The sequence below is a fragment of the Epinephelus fuscoguttatus genome, linkage group LG13, assembly GCF_011397635.1.
Source record: "Epinephelus fuscoguttatus linkage group LG13, E.fuscoguttatus.final_Chr_v1".
Classification (NCBI taxonomy): Eukaryota; Metazoa; Chordata; class Actinopteri; order Perciformes; family Serranidae; genus Epinephelus; species Epinephelus fuscoguttatus.
Window position 1 is genome coordinate 1,087,050 of NC_064764.1, and position 24,900 is coordinate 1,111,949.

At 41.1% G+C, this 24,900-nt stretch overlaps 1 protein-coding gene across 1 annotated transcript; it reads left to right on the plus strand.

The window, feature by feature from the left end:
* The first annotated feature begins 172 nt into the window (after positions 1-172).
* si:ch211-140m22.7 (uncharacterized protein LOC570370 homolog) lies at positions 173-19,006 on the plus strand. The gene is made up of 7 exons (XM_049594863.1): positions 173-376; positions 618-684; positions 3,140-3,245; positions 9,110-10,096; positions 11,531-11,594; positions 15,753-15,877; positions 18,697-19,006. The coding sequence occupies exons 2-7, from the start codon at positions 640-642 to the stop codon at positions 18,726-18,728; spliced, it is 1,359 nt and encodes a 452-aa protein (XP_049450820.1). The 5' UTR covers positions 173-376; positions 618-639; the 3' UTR covers positions 18,729-19,006.
* Positions 19,007-24,900: the final 5,894 nt, after the last annotated feature.

Consider the following 24,900-nt stretch of genomic DNA (forward strand, 5'->3'; position numbering starts at 1 on the left):
CTGGAGTAGAGTGAGTTGTGTCGCTAAAGCTGCCATTCATGACGCTAAGACGACGTCAATCTATCACATTTACTACGAAAAGTTGGCTATACGAGTAAATGGGCAGACCCCACGTCTTTACAGTTCCACACATTCACACATATGTGCTGAATATTAACTACATATAAGATATTCACAGACTGTAACATTAAACAGACAAATTTCTTAACGGACAACACCTGCAGGGCTTTTGTCAGGAAGTGGGCGTTCACTGTCGCATTCATTCGTTACGTAAAAGGTGATAAACGCAGACTGATTCACGTCGATGTTGCAGTGAGCAGCTGCAGGACCACTGACCATCAGAAAAGAAGCATCAAATAGCCTTATTTCTGTAAAGGTAACAGCCAGTATCGACGTTTATTGAATAACATTCACTTTCAATACATGCTGTTCTTTATTTCGTTATGACAAGGCTGGATGGTTTGCTGCAATTATTTATTTTTTTATTTATATTTTTTTGCGGTTCTGATTTCTTGCTTGATGCTAATATAGTATAACTAACTATAAGTAAAATATTTTTTGACGTCGTTATTATTGTCTTGGTTTATCGTTGTGTATTTATTTCCTCCCACTCCCAGCACAGGCAGGCTGTACGGAAAGATGGCGGCTTCCTTGCTGAGGATAGGACGATTGGGATGTGTCAAGGTAATATAATGTCTAGGGTTAACATAAGCACAAGCACAAGCACAAGCATAAGCATAAGCAGAAACGTATTACTTAACTGTCGTGCCATTGTGGGAATTACTCTGTCAGCGTTTTGTGATGGCTTGGACTGAGTTATCAGTTTGTCTGTGTCGTGACGTTACTCGTGGCTGCGGTTATCTTAACGGAACAACGTCCCTGAAGATAGCATTGAGACCGCTTTAATTTTAAGTGCTTTAAATTTGTGCTTCTTTAAAATGAAAACATAATCTGGTAAACATGTGAATTAGGAAATTTGAAGCACAGACTGTGCCAGTTATTACAGACTGTTAGTAAGCTAACTGCACTCCTCAACGGAGCAAGCAGGAACACAGGCCGGGCAGCTAAAGCTTCACTGAGGAATTTGACTTTCTGAGCGTAATGAGTGCTGACAAGGGAGATTTTCACAAGAAGCTAGTGAACATTGATCAGTGTAGAGTCACTGAGCACGGTTACATGCGCACAATAATCAGATAACTGGGAATAATCAGGTAATGGTAATAATCCGGTTTGACACGTTTACGTGCACTTCAATAATCTGATAATCAGAAAAACCTGGTTTACATGATTCAGTCCTTCAGTTGGATTTCTCCCCAAGTACATGACAAAACTCAAACTTCCTGTTACAGTAGGTACTCATATCCTTGAAAAACCTCAAAAAGTATGCAAGTCATATATTTGCAAAATAAAGCACTCATCATGCTGACAGTTTATATTCTTACAGTACTGTTTGTTTTTATCATTAACAAATACATGTGAGAGCATTCTAATATGTAGTTTATCAATGTGGAGCTAATTTTACATACTTTGGGTAGATTCGGAGTAAAAATACTGCAAAGTGCAATATACAAGTGTATTGTATATAAACTTGTCACACAAAGTGCATGACATATAAGTAAGATAAAATAAAAGTGACAATTTAAACACTGAGAATATAAAAATACATTATTTTATGTAAAATCTTTATCTGAAAGGAAACAAAAGATGTCAGATTAACATAGTGGAGTAGAAAGTACAATATTTCCCTCTAAAATGTATGGAGTGGGAGTATAAAATAGCAAAACCCGAAAGAAACCAGATTAAAGGGTATACATGCACCAAATAATCTGACTATTGGGGAAAAAGATAGATGTGTTTATCTGATTTCTCATAATCAGGTAATGGCTTTTATCTGATACAGCCTATCAGATTATGCTGTTTACATGACCACTTGAATAATCAGGTAACTCCAGAAATCAGATAATGATCGGTTTATTAGTGTGCATGTAAACGCGCTCACTGATTACACTAGCAATTATTGCTGCATAAACATGGTACTGCACGTGTTACTGGGAAGAGTCTCTTTGGTGTTAAGACTGGATTTAAAGGGATAGTTACCTCCGCCAAGGAGGTTATGTTTTCGCCAGTGTTGGTCAGTTTGTCTGCAAAATAACTCAAAGTTTTGAACGGATTTTGATGAAATTTTCAGGAAAGGTTGATAATGGGACAAGGAACAGATGATAAAATTTCGGTGGTGATCGGTTGAAGCAAAGTGGATAAAATAATAAAATTAGGGGAAATCCGAGCTGCTTGGCGGAGGTCTGTGCTCTCCGAGTGTTCAAGTTAAGATTTTTGGAAGTGGGGCTGTATGGGATACTTATCTAGAATCACTATATTACAAATAGTAGATGTCCGTCAGCCCGCTCTCAGTTGAAGCAGGCTGGCTACCGACATGGAGGCTAAGCAATGTACTGCTGTGGAGGGAAGTCAGCACCTAAAATATCCATATTAGTTTAAGTGTATGCTATATTTAGAGTATTTTCACTGCTTTACCTTTCTGTCAAACAGCCCAACCCAACAGGAAAGCTATAAACAGCTTCAGTTCACCATCTTTGCTCTTGTTAAAACCTTCCAGATTCCATTGATTTAAAAACTGTAATTTTAGGATCTACTGTTGCTTTGATCAGTTAGTTAGTTAGTTAGTTTGTGTTATTTTGTGAATTTGGTGATTCCAAGCTAACTCTTTTAAATGCCAACGTCAGACAATAAGACAAATAACATCAGTTTTCTCAATGGACTCTGGCTTTGAAGAGAACAATATAATGGTTTCAATTTCACAATGGAAATCAATGTCTGACATTACAGTAGTATTCTGAATATAGTGTACTGATACAGATTTTTTTTTTTTTTTTAGGGAGCTAAAATATGACTTGTTGCTGTCCCCTCCCCAGCTGTGCATTTCTTAGCTTGCTAGGTGCAGGTAAATGTTAAAAGCCAGAAAACCAAGCCCAGCCCAGTAGTCACTGTGTATTTGTATTGATCAACAACCGCATCAGTCCTGCAGACTTAATTTGTACATTTTGAAAATACTCAAGTCACTGCTCCTTTTCAGTGTTGGAAAATGCTGAGTGTAATGTCATGCGTGTGTGTGGTTTGTCAGTGTTTACAGGCTGAGAGCTGGAGTATTCTGAGAAGAGCACCTGCAGCTGTAGCCCTCAGCACAAAATCCGGGGGATCCAAGAAGTCTACAAAAAAGAACAACTTGGGTAGGTTTCAGAGAGTCACTGCGATTGTCACAACCAGTGGCTGAGCCTTTATCAGCTCTTGAATGAAGATTGATCTGTTCAAGGAAGACACAAGTCAGGTTTCAGTGTAGGTGAAACCTGCACTTTGAAGTTATTTTCCACAACAGTAGTCTTCAAATACCTCAGACTTTGAGGGTCTGCACATTACTGTTATTTGCTACTGTAGCATTGCTGTTTGTTTTTACACCATTTTGTGTTTGTTTGGATGAATTGTGTACAGTATGTTTCAGCCAAAGGCATAAACTTATGAAAAGTATCTAGTGCCATTAAACTTCCTATGGTATCTGTTTATCTGCCCCCTACTGTCTACAGCTGATCCGTCTCCTGTGTACACTGCTCCATTGTGTAGTCTGTCTGCAATTTTTCACTAGAATAAGGACACAACGTTACAGACATAAAGCAGACCTAAGTCGTAACTGGTCTGCAGTTCTTGTTGCTGTTGTTGTTATTCTGATTTCATTTGAGGTCTGGTGTATCTTTCTACCTGCCTGGCATTATAGAGTCTTAACAGTTCCTTAAACCTGGCTTAACCTTTTGAACCTGATTGATGCAGTTAGCACAATTTCTTCTCAGAGTCGAAAGTCAGTCAAATCTCAATGCACAGACGTCTACACATACTGCTGAAATTGGTATTACTTACTCTTTCAGATGAAAGTGGTATAGCTATGTCCGCCAGGGACAAACATTTATAAATCTGCTTGAAAATCATGTGAAATTACAGTACAGGCCAAAAGTTTGGACACACCTTCTCATTCAATGCGTTTCCTTTATTTTCATGACTATTTACATTGTAGATTCTCACTGAAGGCATCAAAACTATGAATGAACACATGTGGAGTTATGTACTTAACAAAAAAAGGTGAAATAACTGAAAACATGTTTTATATTCTAGTTTCTTCAAAATAGCCACCCTTTGCTCTGATTACTGCTTTGCACACTCTTGGCATTCTCTCCATGAGCTTCAAGAGGTAGTCACCTGAAATGGTTTCCACTTCACAGGTGTGCCTTATCAGGGTTAATTAGTGGAATTTCTTGCTTTATCAATGGGGTTGGGACCATCAGTTGTGTTGTGCAGAAGTCAGGTTAATACACAGCCGACAGCCCTATTGGACAACTGTTAAAATTCATATTATGGCAAGAACCAATCAGCTAACTAAAGAAAAACAAGTGGCCATCATTACTTTAAGAAATGAAGGTCAGTCAGTCCGGAAAATTGCAAAAACTTTAAATGTGTCCCCAAGTGGAGTCGCAAAAACCATCAAGCGCTACAACGAAACTGGCACACATGAGGACCGACCCAGGAAAGGAAGACCAAGAGTCACCTCTGCTTCTGAGGATAAGTTCATCCGAGTCACCAGCCTCAGAAATCGCAAGTTAACAGCAGCTCAGATCAGAGAGCAGATGAATGCCACACAGAGTTCTAGCAGCAGACCCATCTCTAGAACAACTGTTAAGAGGAAACTGCGAATCAGGCCTTCATGGTCAAATAGCTGCTAGGAAACCACTGCTAAGGAGAGGCAACAAGCAGAAGAGATTTGTTTGGGCCAAGAAACACAAGGAATGGACATTAGACCAGTGGAAATCTGTGCTTTGGTCTGATGAGTCCAAATTTGAGACCTTTGGTTCCAACCGCCGTGTCTTTGTGAGACGCAGAAAAGGTGAGCGGATGGATTCCACATGCCTGGTTCCCACTGTGAAGCATGGAGGAGGAGGTGTGATGGTGTGGGGTGTTTTGCTGGTGACACTGTTGGGGATTTATTCAAAATTGAAGGCACACTGAACCAGCATGGCTACCACAGCATCCTGCAGCGACATGCCATCCCATCCGGTTTGCGTTTAGTTGGACGATCATTTATTTTTCAACAGGACAATGACCCCAAACACACCTCCAGGCTGTGTAAGGGCTATTTGACCAAGAAGGAGAGTGATGGAGTGCTGCGGCAGATGACCTGGCCTCCACAGTCACCGGACCTGAACCCAATCGAGATGGTTTGGGGTGAGCTGGACCGCAGAGTGAAGGCAAAGGGGCCAACAAGTGCTAAACACCTCTGGGAACTCCTTCAAGACTGTTGGAAAACCATTTCAGGTGACTACCTCTTGAAGCTCATGGAGAGAATGCCAAGAGTGTGCAAAGCAGTAATCAGAGCAAAGGGTGGCTATTTTGAAGAAACTAGAATATAAAACATGTTTTCAGTTATTTCACCTTTTTTTGTTAAGTACATAACTCCACATGTGTTCATTCATAGTTTTGATGCCTTCAGTGAGAATCTACAATGTAAATAGTCATGAAAATAAAGGAAACGCATTGAATGAGAAGGTGTGTCCAAACTTTTGGCCTGTACTGTATATGCTTAATATACCTTTTTAGATCAGCCTCATAACCATAAATTTAATTTTTTATTTAAAAAAAAATTATATACATATCCCCCTGAGGGGAAATTAAATTTTTTCTCTCTTTTTGTCATTAACACACAGGTGCGAAAGACACACACATGCACAAACAGGACCCATTCATGCAACAAGCTCATTCAGCAAGTGGAGAGATGTCAGAGTGAGGGGGCTCTCCACTTGCTGAATGAGCTTGTGCATGAATGGGTCCTGTTTGTGATTGGCAGTGCCAACCCAAGTCCCTATGGACTGAGCTACTGAATTGGGGAAAATTACTGTCAAGTTATAATTAATAATAAGGAATATTATATCATTAATAAATATTATTATAATTTCTATAATTAGAATAACAAAGCAGATCTATATAGCAAATGTGATAGATATTCACAGCTGCAGATAACCTCCTACGTTTTGATCAGACATCACTCAATACAGTGTTACAGCTGACCAGGCTTAAGAGTGATGTTTGAAAGTATTTCAACAACAACAATAAAAATGAATGGACAATGTTCACGCTTCATACCATAGCTCATCTCTACAGTCTTAAGGCCTTTGCACACTGAGTCCAATTTTTTTTTTTGTTTGCAGTCATGTTTGCACAGAACTTTTGTCCGTCATTAAAATACTCATAACAGAAGTCTGTTGGAGGAGAGTCAACTGGAAGTCCATTCATTCCTATTTGAATCCATAAGAGACAATTTTATTTTTCAATATGGGACAAGTGGCAGCTCTATCATCTATATTTCTCGGTGTGGCGCTGTCACATGACTGATCCTCAGTTTTGTAACCCTTACTTTTATTCAGACCTCTGCAGAAAAAAGGCAGCTGCACTTAAAAGTTTTTTTCCTGGGGAAAAAAATAGCTTGTAACTTTGTGGACGCTGCCATGCTAAAAGTGCTAAAACTTGAGGCAAAGTTGATGCAATATAAAGGGACATACAATTTTTAAAAGCACTAGAGGCAGTAGTGACATTTACACATAGAACACTACCAGGACATGATTATTAGCAGCAGCAGAAAAGAGTTCAGTGCTTACATGTTTGTGTATTGATCATCCATTGTTTTAACTGATTTACTGAAAGATCTGTAAGTGGTCAGTTCTCTGATATGAAATGGAATCCCACTCTGCTCAGTTGAACCTCTGACAGGGTAAAAGCACTTTTCCTCAATTGAAAAGTACAATCTCCTCTTAAGAAACCCCTAGTGACATAATTAATGTTTGTTCTTCTGCTGATATAGGCTACAAGTGGTGGTTGACCTAAGTCATGGGAGACTTTGTTTATCAAACACAAGTTTGCATGTTTTATTTAGTCATCCCAACTTAAAATCTGATATTTGGTCCTGTTTTTGTTACGGTAATGTACCAAGCATATATTCCAAACTACTTGATGGCGAAAAACACACAAAATTACCCTCTCCCCCATGGCTACAGGTAGTTTCTATCAGGTTTCCATCCGTCTCTTCCTTAAGTTCGATATTGGAGGCGCCATACGCATATTTATGAATCAGTGGACACCAGTCACATGTGTAAGTGGAAATGAGTAGTTTGACCAAGAAGCAGTGAATAAAATTGGGGCTCACAGAATAATGTCATAACTCAAATGCCAAACCGGAATGCAAGACACAGGAAGTGAGTGGTTACAGCTACATAGGTAACTCCAGTGGAGAGAGGCATTTTGTCACGTTTTGCAATTTTTTGCAATGAATTAAATGATAAAAGGCATGGGAATCAGTGTGCAAGGGTCCGTGCATAACGTCTTTTTTTCTGGATTTAAAAAATGCACCCAAAACAAAGACTCGGTATGCAAAGGCCTTTAGAGTCTGTGCAGTGCAGAAAGGTAGGCTAACCCTAACCTCACCCACATTTTTGCTTGGCTGTTCATTTCCTATCCTGTTCTTACAAAAGGGTTTGTTTTGTTTTGTTTATTTGCGAGTACCTGGTGCTTGATAATAATGTAATGCAAGAACTTGAATATGGAAAATGCTCATCACTAGTAGTGACATTGCCAAAGCTTAAAAGTACGGAAAGGCTTTGGACACTATATACATTAGAGAGCCATGAAAGAATTGAATTATTTAGTTGGAAAGCCAACATTGATTTGTTGAAACAATGGAGATGTGTTTTTCCTCTGCTGTCATCTGACTGTATGACTGCATTTCTTAAGAGTTTTCAAGGTTAGACCCAGGAATTCTCTACTACATGAAGTAGCCTAATTCTAAGTAAGTGGTAGCTGGTAATATTATGCAGAAACAATGTAGCAGAAAACAGCATTGTCCAATACAAAGGTAGGTTTTAGCTTTTGACAGTGTTTGACATTATATTGTTTGGTGCACTGCTGTAGAGAATGTCACAGGAAAGGTCAGGAGTGGGATTCCATCCCACGTGACTCATGTCATGGTAAAAACACATAACATGCAGCAGCTGCTTGGTCAGGGCCGCAGGCAGAGACGGCAGTGGGGTGTTTTTTAAATAAAAAAATAAAATAAAATAAAAAAGCCTAAGCCTATTTAACCTGTAGCTGCTAGAATGAGCTGCTTTTGCTAGGATTTGGCATTTATGGCAGGTTTGCGTCCATGTGTTTTTCTTTGTGTGTGTGTGTGTGTGTGTGTGTGTGTGTGTGTGTGTGTGTGTGTGTGTGTGTGCGCGCGCTGGGGTTATGAGGTGGACAACATTGCTGTTGGATTACTGATGAATAAAATTGTACTTTCAGGTCAGTCTCTATTTTGATTAACAAATAAACCACCTTAGACTGTCTCAGTTGTCTTTAAGTATGTTTTTATCTAGTCCTTTTGCCAGGGAGTAAACAGTACACGTACAAAACTAAGTATAATGTCAAACTGACAAACAGTCCTTCCAACAGCCTAGTTATACCCAAGAACCCAAGGTCACAGGGGCTTGACTCTTCTTTGCTATCTAAACTATAGAATCTCTATCCAGCATATTTTAAGGAATTGAGACACACCAATGTCTTTATCATTTTCACCTCCTGGCTTTCCTTCTACAGGTTTTAAAAAATACTTGACTTACTAACTATCCCATCAGCTGACCAGTGTTAATACATTTAGGTCCTTTTGATTACAACACAGAACACTTATCGAAGTATAAAGCTGTTGTGGTCAGTACCACAGTTGTCATTCTTTTCTGTTATGAGTTTTCTTGAAGCTTTTCTATAATACATTTGCTGTATCCCTTTGGCTAACTCACAGGCACGTAATTTATTTATTTTATTTTTTGTTAAAGGTCTTTAATTATATGTGTGTGTGTGTGTGTGTGTGTGTGTGTGTTTAAAAAAAAAAAAAAAAAAAAAAACTTTTTCTGTGTAAAATGTTGGGATTTTGTTAAATGTGGGTTTACAATGGACATTTTGTCATTCAGCCATATACATATGTTAAAATAAATAATGCATTTTGTCTGCTTGCCCTCCTTCTTTGTCCTAGACAAAGACCAGGTTAAAACATACTTCGATATAGAAAAACTTGTCCAGCACAAGTCATATGAGTTTCCCAAGAAAGGAGTTTCTACAGCAGCAGAAGCTGCAGCCAAACCAGCTGCAGAGCCTACACCTTCTGCTGCTGCACCTGAGTCTGCTGCAACCACCCCTGTGGTAGAAGCTGCTGCCCCAGCAGCTGAAGCCACACCTATGGTTGAAGCAGTCGCAGAAGCTCCACCCATTGTTGAGGCTGTTGCTGAAGCTGTGGTTGAAGCTGTTGCGGAAGCTGCACCTATAGTTGAGGCTGTCGCTGAAGCAGTTGCTGAAGCTGCACCAGTGGTTGAAGCTGTGGCTGAAGTGGTTGCTGAAGCTGCACCAGCGGTTGAAGCTGTGGCTGAAGTGGTTGTCGAAGCTGTACCAGTGGTTGAAGTTGTTGATGAAGCTGCAGCATCTGTAGTTGAAGCTGCTGCCCCAGTTGGTGAAGCTCCTGTTGAAGCTGCTGCAGCACCAGAAGCTGCAGCTGAAGCCCCTGCTGTTGATGATGCACCAGCCCCTGAAGCTGCTTTAGCAGAACCTTTTGTTGAGGCAGCCCCTGAAGCCACAGCTGCAGAGGCTGCATCTGCTGCTGAAGTTTCTGTCGAAGCAGCCCCCGAATCCCCTGCTGTAGAAGCTGCACCTGAAGTTGTCCCTGTAGAAGCTGCTGCAGAGCCTGTGGCTGAAGCTGCTCCAGAGCCTGCAGCTGCTGAAGCTGTCCCAGTAGAAGTGGCCCCAAAACCTGGAGCTCCCCCTGTAGAAGTTACTGCAGAGCCTGTAGAAGTTGAAGCTGAACCTGTAGAAGCTGCTGCAGAGCCTGTAGAAGCTGAAGCAACAGCTGAAGTTTTTGCCCCTGTGGAGAGCCCCGAGAAGCTGGTGTTCCCTGCTCCAGTTGTAGCTGCAGCTGCAGGAGAGGAGCTGCAGGCGGACGCCCCAGCTGAGCCAGTTGAACCGTTTGAGGGTACACACTACAACACCCCCCTCCCCCACAATCCTTCTCTTTTCCTCTGTGGACCCTGCAGTCTACCAGCAGTCATTTTCATCGCCATTTAGATGAGTATACAGTAGTCATTTGTGATGAGTGTAAGGATAAATTGTAAAGATAGCTAACATCACAAACACACTTATTGTTGTACACTTGCACAGGTTGTTTCTAATAGTCTCTTGTGTTACTTGATCCATTTTAGCTTACAATATCTTCCCTTCTTCAGGACATATCCACCAAGCCATGTTACAGCCTTATCCTGCCCCTGCTGGGTCATCTTTCATGTAGCTGTAGTTGAACTCATTGTCCAATGCGTTTGTGCTGCTTTAGTCATCTTGCATATGATGCATGTCTTAACTGCACAGATGTTTCCCTTTTGGTGTGGTTTATTTCCAAACACCTTTTTTCTATTTCTTTTATTTCCCTCAAGTTTTTTTGTTTTTTACTTACCAATGTCTGCCTGCTTACTGCACTCATTTCTTTTGTTTTCAAGAATATCTTTCCACCTTCCTGCATAAGTCACTATTCTGTTCTTCCCACTTTTTTAGTCACTGCTTTTTTTGTTCTAATCCAAGTTACAGATTGTTTGGCTTCAAGAACCCCAGTCTTCTTTCCTAAGATGTTTCAACATGATAGGAAAAACAGTTCTCAGCACTGTCCATCTTCTAGTTTTGTGTCAAAGTTTTTATAGTACTGTTCTACATGATTTTGTATTGGGGACTGTTAAACTAAAGATAATGTTAAAGGTACTCTTTCCATTGGTGAAGGAGAAGGTTGCAGCGGTAACCTGTTTTTTATTTTTATTTTTTATATCCTAAACTTTTTTGTTCCTCCTCCTCTGTCCCTCATGCTTCTCATACTTGGTCGGATGGTAAAAGTAATATGTAATCAATCTCTACATGTGTAATCCTATTGGTGTATTTTGTAATGGATAATGTGTAAATGTAACTTTTCTGTCATGGTAAAAGCACTTGGTGAGATTGCACCCTGGTTGCTGTGTATGGAGTCAGAGCTGAAGATTTTGAATTTGTTGTTTGGACTTCACTGTTAGATGTCTTGTTGGATTAGACTCTAGGCAACCTATACCTTACATCAGGTCTCTTAAGTGTGTAGCTTAGCATGACCTATCACAGCAACCTTTAACCCGTCTACTGACCTGACCTTTCACACGTTCTTTCCTATCTGACTCCTGTAGCTGTCTACTCTGTCCACCACTCCCAGGTGCTGTTATGTGCATGAGGGTTACGGTTAAAACTGGATTGGTTGTTACTTATTTGTTCTAGCCAAATGGGCAGATGATATCCAAAAGCATGATTCTGGTTTGAATATTTTTATGTGAAGAGAAACTCATTTTAGTGTTTTTTTTTTGTTTGTTTGTTTTTTTGTTTTTTTTCTCCTTGTGACTCTCAGCTCAAATGGACCCAATTCAGAAGCTCTTCTTGGACTCCATACGCGAGTACTCCACCAAAAGCCAGTAAGTCTCATTACCTCAACCAAGCAGGTCAGAATTTCATCCCTGTTTGTTTTTTAGTTCTTTCAACTTCATGGGGCTGTGACTCTGTCATTGACTTAACTGGGCTTAGAGTAGGTTCAGCAAACCCTGCTGCAGCAGAGCTGTAAACGTGCTAAATTACTAAAATGTGCAATGCAAGTTACCTTATTAAGGTTTGTCTCGCACAGTGATTCAAATGAAGGTTGGTAATCATTCATGTTAAGCATTTGAAAGTTATTAAAGGAACAGGCTTCAGCTGTCAGATTTTCAGGTAGCGCCCCTCACCTTGGGCTTTTGATCAGCAGCTGAGGATGTGCTCCAGGGTCCATCTCTCATGACTCCATCTTCCCCCAGCAAAACAAGGTGGATGGGCTTGGTAAAATGACATGGGTAGCATGGATTAATTTTATTCAGTGGGGCTCAGCTTTCCAATACTGTGCCCATGAGACTTTGCGCTCCATGTTCCTATCTTGTCCAGGCTCCCTGCTGCCCAATTCCAAACATCCTGCTGTCTTGGTCCTTGACTGATGCTCGCTCCTCATCCTGAATTGGCACCTTTGTGTCCATTGCCTGCACCTTGTTGTAGCGAGGTGTTGGGCTGCTACCCAGGCCAGCCCTTCAATGAAACACTGCACCAGCACCCCATGTTTTAGCTGTGACTTCGCAACCTCCACGGCCTCTGCTGCACTTCACCTCTGTCCTGTCCTGACCTCGAGGATTAGAATATATGCAGTTCACATAACCTGGTCGAAATTAATATTTCTAAACACTTGATGATTCATTCATTACTAAAAGTGTATGTCATATAAAAACTAAAGTAATGGTCAAAGTTGTCACAGTGTGTTGATTGACTCACGCCCTCAGCTCATGCATTGCGTAACATAACAAATAAATGTTCCACCTTAAAAGTTGCCGGCAGTCGGCTTAGTGAATGAAGCTATTTTTTTTCTCCGACTACAGCTGCTGCAAGAGGCAGCAAAACATCCTTTCATTTTATAGTTAAAGTCTACTAATAAACTCTCCACAATATGAATAGTGGTTACATGAGCCTAAAAACCAGCCACAACTCGGCCCTGTGCAGAGTGACTGTTCGCTATTGACCAATCAGCGGACTGAAGTGTTCGCAGCTCCACCTTTTTTAGTAACAGATGTGTGTGCTAGGTACCCCAACAGAAGGGGTACCAAAAATGGGGACGGTACGGAACGGTTCCATTGGTACCAGCCACAACGTTTCACAGTGGAAACGGAAAAGCCACGAACCAAACTGAACTGTACCGTATCACACCGCTCTGTGGAAACTGGGCTATAAAGGCCTTGACAGGCAGCTGAAGGGCACTGGTGGTAGGCCCTCTGCACTGAACCTCAGCAGACTTCACCAGCATGTTCATGGTCAACGTGAAAAGCATTACTGAAATGGTATATCAAGAAATTATTCCCTTCACTTGAGCTTGTGCCACTCTGACGTCGTAGACCTAACAGAAGCCCCTTTTACACTGCCATATTTTCCGCAAATGTTGGGACGTTTTGCCGGCAAGCTGAGAGCGTTTAGGCACACAGAGCCAGATTGGCGAGTTGATCCGACGTGCCCAATTTTCTGCCTTGTAGGGTAGTCATATTGGCAGAACGCTTTTAGTTTAAAAAGACCGAGGAAGACTTGTGGGAGGAGCTGTTGATGATGCCGCACCTGCGAGCCACTGTCTTCAATAGCCCCTCCGGTTGCGGAAGGCCGCCTTGGTCTGTTTAAACTAAAACGGTTTTGCACAATTCCTAACTAAAAGGGCTAGAGATTCTCAGACTGAAGCTGTTGTACTAGTCCGAAATGGGGTCCCTAAACTCACCAACAATATGGTGCAAGTTCAGTGCCTCTTCAACCAGCTTGTGGGGTATGGACCCACAGGCACTTGCAAGGTCCAGCCACAACACCAACAGGTACCCCTTGTTCCAGGCTTCTCTTGTCAGCTGGGAGACCTTGCCTGTGTGCCCCAGACAGCCCAGTACCTTCAGGATACCTCCTTTCTGGACCAAGGTATCAATGTAGGAGTTCCTCAGGAGTTAGTCTGACAGGGGCCTTGCAACAGCGCTTAAGAAAATCTATCCCTCAGCACTGAGCAGCAAGATGGTTCTGAACTGATCAAGGCTCTTCAACTCTTCCTTCTTTTGAATCCACACCATTTCCACGTCCCTCCACTGATGACCTACCTAGCCCGGCCTCCAGATCCCCTTAAGAATCCTCCAGTGCCTGTAAAGAAACCTTGGGCAGTTCTTGTATACACTGTAAGGTACCCCACTTGGTCCTGAGGCTGAGCTTGTTCTTGTATCCTTGACCACCTTTTGGACTTCCTTCCAGCCAGGCTCTTCCTTGTTGAAGTCCAGAGTTGGTGCTGGTGGGTTAATCAAGGACTTACAGTGACCCAGATCTTGCTTCCTGGATTCATTGCTGAAGGTGTCCCTGAGGTTGATCGCAGTTTTGGAGCAGGTGAGTGGGCAGCTGTGCCTTTGCCTTAACAGCTGTTTTGTAAATCCAAAAGAGTTAATTAGAAAGGCTGTTCACTTCCTGACCCTCTCCTTCCACCGGCTCATATGCTACACAGCCCACCTCAAGGTTGCCAGCTCTTACTAGAGAATACTGTCCTGTGAAGTGTTCTGTCACCTCCTCCATTGCCTCCTTGAACCGCAGCCTCTAGCTCCTCAGTTCCTGCATAAGTTGGTGGATCTCACTCACTCTGTTGTTCATGGTGTAGGGGAGTTTTGCTGCTCTCTTCTCCAGTCCAAACCTCTCATCTGCTAGGCTGAAATTGATGGTGGTCATTGTCTTGCTCAGCGTCACCCTTGGCAGTTGCATCCAAGATGAAATCGGCATTGTCATCAAACTGCAGCCACTCCTTCTCCTTGTCCACTTGATCCAACAGTGTTTTGTTGCCCAGAGCTGGGGCTAATGTCACCAGGAGGTTTCGGGCACTGTGGGGTGACTTTGGGCCTGGCTCCTCCTGTGTCACACCAGGGGAAGTTCCTGAGCATTGTGACACTTGCACAGTCTGCATAAATCATCTTGGCCTGGTAATCTCGAGGCCATTTGGGCTCTGACCTCAATTGCATCCCATACTAGTTTTTGCATTTCCATTGCCATGTGTCCATCTAGATGGGATTCTTAAGATACCATGGCTTTGATACACACTTTCCAAAGCCCAAATTGAAATCTAGTCTTTTAAAGGATAGATTAAAGTATCTGAGCCCAGTTTGTGCTACAGGATTTTAGTCTGGAAAACATGAAAAATGATGGATGATGACACAAGATGTCCCTTTACACAATTACTGAAACTTGTAAACAACTACTTCAACTACTAAACTAAAATAAATGAAGAGTGATTCTGCATTTGCCTTATGTGTGTTCCATCAAAGTTATTTAAAAAATCTGAAATGTGCTGATTTGTACTGATTAGGGATGTCAATTTTGGTTCATTTGGCTTTCAATTGCCTGACAATCATTAACTGGTAACTATGGGTGTGCCATATCATCTTGTTCATGATGATAATAAATGCAAATAAATAATTTTTTAATATATGAAAAATTCATATCGTGATACTTGTGATATTTCGGCTTATTGACATCATACTGTTACCCACGGCAACAACAAGCATGGCCAAAAGCGTAATTATTATAATTACTCCACAGTGGTTCCAAATAGAGGAGAAGCTCCAGTAGTGTGGAATAAACTGTAGCGTCGTTAGGCCTGGGCATCCTGAATGTTTTTTAAACAGCCCTGGACTTGACAGACTCTTTTAGTGAGTTACCGAAAGTTTCCCTCCCTGCAGAGGGAACAGCAACTCCACCGGCAGTAGCACAGCATCTCTCCCTCTCTTCTCTGGCCATACACACGGTACTTGGTGTTGTAATGTAAACCTATGTGATGCTTCGCCTCAGGAAAAAACTCCAGCCATCCATCCAGCCATCCATCCAAAAAGTGAAACTCATATACATTCATTACACACAGACTGATATATTTCAAGTGTTTATTTCTTTTAATTTTGATGATTATAGCTGACCGTTAATGGAAACCCAAAATTCAGTATCAGAATATTAGAATATTGTGGAAAAAGTTCAGCTGATACATGATATTGATCTTTGCCCTCCTCCTGTAGGGCTACTGGGGGGCTAGTCGATGCAGGTTCAGAGTATGAAAAGGCCTTGGCTGAGGAGGTAGCAAAACTTCAGAGACTCTATGGTGGTGGAGACCTCACATCTTTTCCAGAGTTCAAATTCACAGGTGAGTCAACTATTGGTCAACCATTACAACTTGTAGCTGTGTTGTAAACCGCAATACTCTGATTGTTGTGTGTGGTATAGTTCCTGCTATAATCAAGTTTTTTTCATGCTGAAATTGCAAAAACTTAATGTATTTTATGATAAATGTTTGCCTATATCTGCAAGGTCTTTGTTTTCAGTTATGTTGGTGATGTGTCAGCAGCAGGGCCACAGCTTGTTTATTCTTTTCTGCATTTTAAAGTCATAAGAGCAACTCAGATCGATGTCACAAACTAAGGATGTACCACTGCTCTCAAATACTTTTTTCTATTGACATTTTAGTGCTGAGATTAACCTCACATTCATCACATAATCTGACTATCACTCCCGTTGATACTGCAGGGTCTGACACAAATGGCACCCAAAATTTTATTAGAACCATCTCACACAGTGCAGGGTTCAGTGTTCATGTTTGTTATCACTCACCCGACTGGGCAAGTGGGTCAGAAATCTACTGCCCAAAGTACTCCCACTTTGTTTTTTCATAAACTTGACAAACAACCCTAATTTATCTGCCTTGTTTTCAAGCTTGCAGCAAACTGCCCAACACATAGTTGGAGTTTTAGCCACATCATCTAATGCCTCCCAACTAACCTCCTGTTTTGAGGTTAATTGAAAACTCACTTTCGTTTAAGCTCATTAACTTTGTCTTTACTTGCCACCATGTCTTCACAAGTGCCCAATTGGTGTGCATGTGCAACTTATAATAGAGATACAATAAAGCGAGATGGCTCCCTCCTTAGCTACTTCCACTATCAGCTCTGGAAAGAACAATGTGTTAAATTATTTTTTTATTATTGTTTTTTACCATTTGGCCGGTTGGGCAAGTGAGTTGCTAGATATCAGGGTTTCCCACATATTCATTTATTTGTGGCAGCCCACCATGATTAAAACATCTACAGCCACAATTCAGTTTTCTACTTTTGGAGCTGGACCGTTCATTAGAAGTGCTGTTGAAATATATAAACCGTTCAGTTATTCATTGCATCAACATTCTTGGTCCTCTGGTGCTCTTGTCACAGCAGAAAGTGAAAGTGAAACTTAAGCGTACATTGCGTTCGGTCAAACATTTGCTTTCATTCACAAACAGCTGGTACATCCATGATGAGAGGATGATCAGTTTTCCACCCTGTGAGTCAAAATTCCACAAACTGCTGCTGAAGGGGAAAAAAAGAAGAGCTCCACCTGTGCTGCATTCATGTACCCTTGAAAACCACTGAATTTAGCAAGAGCACTTGGACTGAAACACAAGGACACACAGGGTATTTTTCAAAGTCAAGCATTCTTCCTTAGGAGGATGAGTCCTCCCAAGGAAGGATCCTCCAAAGGCGAGGCAAGAACCCCTCCTAGCATTCAGTGAACACACATTGGAACAGGCTAACATGTGTCGTGTCCCCAGGTGTGCGTAATTAAACCTCAGCAGACTGAGGGGGTTTCAGGGTACTGAGATAATTTTGTCACTCATTGTTGTACAATTTTAAACAATTGTATCAGTATTTTTAGTTAGCAACTTATGGGGAGAATATATTTCTGAATCATACTGAGTAAGTGGAGTAATGAAGTAAAGACAACAGCTGAAAAAAGATCTAAATGATCATTTACAGTATACATGTATACGCAGACTCACACAGAATCACTCTGTGATTCTAAAGTGTTCCATATTTTATGTGTGTATCATCTCACACTCCGCTACAATAATATGAACAGCATATCTAATCTGATGAGTCGCAGTGCTCAGAAACAGCTGACTGCGCTGATTGTACATGATACCTCTGTGTAATCTTCTGAAATATGTTCACCTGAAAACAAATGATGGATGCTTTGACCTGCAGGATATACCAATGTCTTTACTGTGGCTGTTCTCACCACGATTCCCCTGAAAAATACACCAATTGAAGCTGACAGAATGAAAGCAATTATTATGGCGTTATCATGTGAATAGTGGGGGGAGGTAATCACCTAGCACTCCATCTCTGCTGTAAATGATTAATTTAAAAACTTTGTTTTATCTAAATCACGTTATTTTAAAAAATCTCATAATTTGGCAGTGGACATATTGGAAAGTATAAATTCTGAAGTTTCTGTCAACATTTTTTTCATGCTTGTAAAATAAAAATGTCATTTATTTGGATTAATGTCTCCAGGAGTTTTTATCAAAGTACTGCTGGCGCAAGTTTCATTGAAGAGGTCCCGCCTTCACCTCCAGCAAATTGTGTGCAAAGCATTATGGGGATTTTTTACCTGCTGAGGATACGCACATGCATCCTTGGAATTTCTCTGAAAGAAGGACTCAGTCCTTCGGAAGGATCCTTGACATTGGATCAGTCCATTGACAGGGTTCGATGACATAGCCCCCTTGAAATTCGGCCATTTTAGGATCCTTTCTTGAATTTGAGGAACACCTACTGGCAAGGAAAAAAATACGCAAAGTTAGTGGGATCCCCCCATCAGCAAACCAACACACAAAGATTCTAATAATGTGGGAAACCCTGGATATACTAGTCTGACAAGGCTAAACGGTAAGGATTGCTCAATGGCCTGTTGCCCCAGGCCATTGAGCAATCCTTACTGTTTAGCCTTGTAACATTTTTGTTGCACAGTCTAAATGTTAGCTTGGTCTGTGTCTTGATTTGTCCAGTAATTTGTGTTTTGAACAGCTCCTACCTACCGTCATTTATTGTGGATATAGAGGTTTAATCTTAGTATTTTTAGTGATGCCTGACAAAATTTGCGTACATAATCAAACATACACTGAGCTAATGTCTGTGCTTTGTTTTTCAGAGCCAAAATTTGATGAAGTTTCCCAGAAGTGAACATCAGCACTTGTAATAGAATTTTTCTAATGTCGCCTTTTTCCTGTACATCTTTGTGTTGACAGACTGCTCAATGTCAAGAGTTACAAAAAGCCATTGCCTCTGGCTTTGTATTTGAGAATAAAGCTGTTTCAGTTGCTAGATATTTTATGGGAATGGGCCAGAAGCATCAGATGTACATTTTTGGCAGACAATAAACTCAGAGCTGTAAAATAAACTTTGTTTAGATTGATCCATGGCTCAGCTGAATGTGAATAAAAACAAGATATTCCAGTTAACATTGCTGTATGCACATCTCTTTCTGCTGCTGTCAGGGAACGTGGCACATTGTCATTTTATATTCTTCAGAGAAATGGTCCATATTGACATGATGGCATCACACATTTGCTGCAGATTTGTAGGCTGCACATCCATGATGCCAATCTCCCTTTCTACCATATCCCAAAGGTGCTCTATTGGATCGAGATCTGGTGACTGTGGAGGCCATTGGAGTACAGTGAACTCATTGTCATGTTCAAGAAACCAGTTTGAGGTGATTTGAGCTTTGTGACATGGTGCATTATCCTGCTGGAAGTAACCATCAGAAGATGGGTACACTGTGGTCATAAAGGGATGAACACAGTCAGCAACAATACTCAGGCTGTGGAGTTAAAACAATGCTCAGTTGGAACTAAAGGGCCCAAAGTGTGCCAAGATAATATCCCCCACACCATTATACCACCACCTTCAGCCTGAACTGTTGATACAAAGTCAATGCTTTCATGTTGTTTATGCCAGATTCTGACCCCACCATCTGATTGGGCAGCAGAAATTGAGACTTATCAAACCAGGCAACGTTTTTCCAGTCATCTATTGTCCTGTTTAGGTGAGCCTGTGCCCACTGTAGCCTCAGTCTCCTGTTCTTAGTTGACCAGAGTGAAACCCACTGTGGTTTTCTGCTGCTGTACTTCAAGGTTCCACATATTTTCTCTTCAAAGATGCTCCTCCACAGAGCATTGTTGTAACATCTGGTTATTTGAATTGTTGCATTCCTGTCAACTTAATCCAGTTTGGCCATTCTCATCTGACCCTTTGCCATCATCATGTCAACAAGGCATTTTTGCTGCCTACTGAGTTTTTTCTTGTTTTTTGTACCATTCCCTGTAAACCCTAAAGATGGCTGTGCTAAGAAATCCCAGAAGATCAGCAGGTTCTGAGGTACTCAAACTAGCACCAACAACCATGCCACGTTTAAAGTCACTTCAAGTAATACTTCACCTGCAAACTGACCATGTGTATATCAATAGGCCTGTTTCCACCGCAGGAACTTAGGGGTAATTTTACGGGGCCGGGGCTGTTGGTGCGTGTCTCCACCGCAGGAACCACCCCCGAAGGACAGAGTTCCGGAACTTTTACGGGGGCTAAACAAGTCCCTGTAGGTACTCAGAACGGCCCCGAAAGACTCCTGGCTGGGGCTTGGGGATTACTTGGTGCTGATTGGATATACTCAAGGAGGGATGTGACGTCAACAGAAAGCAACAAAATAGCTGGCATTTTTAAAACTCAGCAGACGAGGGTTAGCTTGTTCATATAGCTTCTGCCACCATGTAAAAAAAAAAACTCACTAAATGGCCCGTGAAAAAAATATTCTTTCCAGCGGATATCTTAGTTACAACATGATTGAGCTAGCAAAGCAGTTTTGTGTTTATGTGTGGTATTTATTCAGTTTGGGAAATCACAATGTCTAGAAAGCATCAGCTAACAGCAGCAGCAACGCTAACATCAGGATGTCATCTGGTAAAAGCCTCCCGTTGTCAGATATGACATGAAACTACTCCAGTTAGCTCAATCATGTTGTAACTAAGACATCCGCTGGAAAAAAAAATTTTTTCACGGGCCATTTAGTGAGTTATTACAGACACCGCTATCGGCTAACGGCGTCCCGACGTCACCCCAGTCAAAATGGTCGCGCAACGATTACGTCACAAGGTAGGTGAGTGAGTGAAGACTTTAGATGCATCCAAGTTCTACCCGCTCATCAGATTCCCCCACTCTGATGCGCGGTTAGAACTTGGTCTTGGCCATGTTTAAATGTCCGAACGCAATGAGTTGCCGCCACGTGATTGGCTGAGCCTATGGCTTTAATGAGCAGTGGGACTGTTCTGACTGTTCTGAACGCAGCCCTGCGTTCACCATGCAAAAATCAGCAAAAGGTGTATTTAAAGAGAAACAGTCGTGTGTTTAACACTATACTGAGCTTGTTGGGGATGAGCCAGGCCTGCACAGGTTCGATCACCGGTGATTGCTGCACAATGCATGCCGAATTTGTGTCTGACTTAATCCCAACTAGCTCTGATGTCATGCAAAAGTGGACAACAATATTTTCCTGAGATAGAGGCAGCTGCAGTTGCTCTAGTTCACCTTGGCACACGCAAGACCCAGGGCATGATGTGAAACGAGTGGCTCTTAACTGATCTAACAGCTGATTGGTTTAGATGCTGCATTAGTATGACTTTTTATATTTTCATTTTTGTTGAATTGGGGAGATTTCAATCTGGAAATCCATCGGTTAAAAATAAATAAATAAAAAAAAATTTTTTTTCTTCCTTTACCTCTGGAGGCATAGCCCGGAGTTTTTCGACTAATGGAAGTGCAGGGGCCTCGGCGATCGCTCGCACCCTTCACTTCCAGCGGTGCCCCCAGGGAATCGCTGTGTTGTTTACAAATACTTCGGGTAGAAAACCAGCAGAGTTTAGCTATATACCACATTTTTCACGTCACTATATCACCATGTAGACTAATCTGATGTTTGTTAAGTCTATAAACACAATGATTGAACAAATGAGATCTCTCTATTCTTGGCAGGATCTTATTGACAAAATCAGAAGGCATATCAAAACTAGTATATCCTTGTCAATCTCTATATGTTCCTCCTCAAATGATTAAAAAGGTGAATTCCATCGTTTTTAATTTCATATGGAAAAATAAGACCCACTACCTCAAAGGTCAGGGTACCTTCAGGCAGTTCGTTTTTTTGTTTTAAACCAAAAACGAAAAAACGGAAATACCGTGGTTTTCCCGTTTTTCCTTTTTTGGTTTAAAACGAAAAAACGAGAAAATTGAGCCGTTTTTCTGTTTTTGATGTCAGAATTAAAAAACGAAGAATGACAAAACCAAATTCAAATAACAGCCCGATTTTGTTTTTTTGCAGATTCATTTTTTCATTTATTGTTTTGGACAAAAAGTAGAACGCATAGATATATATATACATAGATGCCGCACCCTGGCTTGTGGGATGCGTCAATCAATCAATTTTATTTATAAAGCCCAATATCACAAATCACAATTTGCCCCTCAGGGCTTTACAGCATACAACATCCCTCTGTCCTTTGGACCCTCACAGCAGATAAGGAAAAACTCAAAAACCCGAAAAAAAACGGTAGAAACCTCAGGAAGAGCAACTGAGGAGGGATCCCACTTCCAGGACGGACAGACATGCAATAGATGTTGTACAGAACAGATCAGCATAATAAATTAACAGTAATCCGTATGACACAATGAGACAGAAAAAGAGACAGAGAGAGAGAAAGATGCAGGACAGACGGTAATGACAGTAGCTTACAACAACATTAATGGAAGTAATAATATTATTGTTATAGTTCTGGCTACAGTGGTACAATATATTGAAAGTATATATTAGTATCTGGCAGTATACATGTGTGATAATAATCATATGTGTATAATAACAGTAGAAGTATGACTAATGACTAATGATGGCAGCAGCAGCAGCAGCAGGAGGCATCTGGCAGGACCACGGCAGTAGCACAACCACACACGTCATGCTATCCAGGCACCGCTGCGATATGAGTTAACCTGAGAGACAGTGGAGCACAAAGGCTCCGGAGAAGAAGCCGAGTTAGTGACATCCAGAATGGCCGAGTTAGCAAGATGCAGTAATAGGATACGAGAGAGAGAGAGAGAAGGAGAGAAGGTGCCCGGTGTATTATGGGGGGGGTCCTCCGGCAGACTAGGCCTAAGTCAGCCTAACTAGGGGCTGGTACAGGGCAAGCCTGAGCCGGCCCTAACTATAAGCTTTATCAGAGAAGAAAGTCTTAAATCTAGTCTTAAATGTGGAGGCGGTGTCTGCCTCCCAGACCGCAACAGGAAGATGATTCCACAGGAGAGGAGCCTGATAGCTGAAGGCTCTGGCTCCTGATCTACTTTTGGAGACTTTAGGGACCACGAGTAACCCTGCAGTGGGATAATAAGGCACTATGAGCTCTCTAAGATATGACAGAGCTTGACCATTTAGAGCTTTATAAGTTAACAGTAGGATTTTAAATTCAATTCTGGATTTTACAGGGAGCCAGTGCAGAGAAGCTAAAACAGGAGAAATACGATCTCATTTCTTAGTTCCTGTTAGTACATGTGCTGCTGCATTCTGAATTAGCTGGAGAGTTTTTAAGGACTTACTAGAGCTACCTGATAATTGAGAGTTACCGTAATCCAGCCTTGAGGTAACAAAAGCGTGGACCAATTTTTCTGCATCTTTTCAGGTCAGGATAGGCCTAATTTTTGCAATATTACGCAGATGAAAAAAAATGCAGTCCGTGAGTTTTGTTTTAAATGAGAATTAAAAGACAAATCTTGATCAAATGTTACTCCGAGGTTTCTTACGGTAGTGCTAGAAGCCAGAGCAATGCCATCTAGAGAAACTATGTCATCAGATAAAGAGTCTCTGAGTTGTTTGGGGCCAAGAACAGTAATTTCAGTTTTGTCTGAATTTAACATCAGGAAATTGGTGCTCATCCAGGTTTTTATGTCTTTAAGGCAGTTACGGAGTTTAGTTAATTGATTACTTTCTTCTGGCTTCATCGATGAATACAACTGTGTATCATCCGCATAACAATGGAAATTTATAGTGATTTCTAATGATGTTGCCTAAAGGAAGCATATATAGAATAAATAGGATTGGTCCGAGCACAGAACCTTGCAGAACTCCAAAACAAACTTTAGTACGTAAGGATGATTCATTATGAACGTGAACAAACTGAAAACGATCAGATAAATAAGATTTAAACCAGCTTAGTGCAGAACCTTTTAGGCCAATTAGTGTTCCAGTCTCTGTAGCAGAATTTGATGGTCAATTGTGTCAAACTAAGATCTAATAAAAGCCGCTGCCATCTTGCCTAGGTGTTCTGACCGGTTCAGACTCATGTCAGATTCGGCAAAAATGCCACATTTTTGCTCTGCATTTGGGTGTACAAACGAAAGAAGTGTTAAAACCAAGCAGAAGGGAATAACATTCCACAGGTAAGAAGTTGTTTTACAATATTTTACTGTTACGAACATGTTTAATGAGATATATATATCTCAAAAAGTGATCCTTCTTTTAAGCTAATCAAGTAAAGTAACTGTCCTGATCTGGTCCTAATGCCAAATTAAGCTAATGCTATGTCACACAACTTAAAGAAAAAAGGTTAACATTTAACGTTATATAATATTACTTATAAAATTATGATGCTTTGTCAAACAGCTATGTCGGTGTATGTGTTATTCCAAATTGTCAACTGTCTGTTTCATGGCACCAACGTGACATAACACAGTATAATGTTAGTAGTTAACTTGTGGCCTGAATTGTAACTACAAATTGTGTGGAACTGCATTTTTCTGACACACTTATTTTGTGTGTAGTTTCCCAGAAAACACAGATAGGAGACGGGCATGGGTAGCAGCAGTGAGGAGAAAGGACTTCGTCCCGAGTGACTCCTCAGTCATCTGCAGCTGTCACTTCAGACCTGAGGACTTCGACAGGACTGGGCAGACTCCTAAAAATAATACTAGCTACTGTACACTGTATTTTTTGTAAATATGACCTAATAATGTAAACAGTTCTGTGTCCAGGCTCCCATGAGCACTGTGGTGTTATACATATGCGATTATAGCAAAATTTTGTGTAAACATACAGCTCTAAGTCATTTATTTACATTTATTAACATTTGTTAATCAGAATCTACACTGCAGCTCGGCACAACCCTGCCGATACACTATTTTTTGCACATTGTGTGAAATGTGAATAAACATTTATAGTCAAAATTACTAATTAATTGACATTATGGTGGGCATTGTACATCTAGTAAGAAAAAAATATTTATTACATGGGGAAAGTTTAGTTTAAATGTGTTGTAGAACT

What these genes read in the sequence shown, in the direction of transcription:
- si:ch211-140m22.7 (XM_049594863.1), top strand. Translation starts at nt 640, where the DNA reads ATGGCGGCTTCCTTGCTGAGGATAGGACGATTGGGATGTGTCAAG. An exon ending in TACAAAAAAGAACAACTTGG is followed by an intron (nt 3,246 to 9,109) that starts GTAGGTTTCAGA and finishes TCTTTGTCCTAG; the next exon opens with ACAAAGACCAGGTTAAAACA. An exon ending in TCCAGAGTTCAAATTCACAG is followed by an intron (nt 15,878 to 18,696) that starts GTGAGTCAACTA and finishes TTTGTTTTTCAG; the next exon opens with AGCCAAAATTTGATGAAGTT.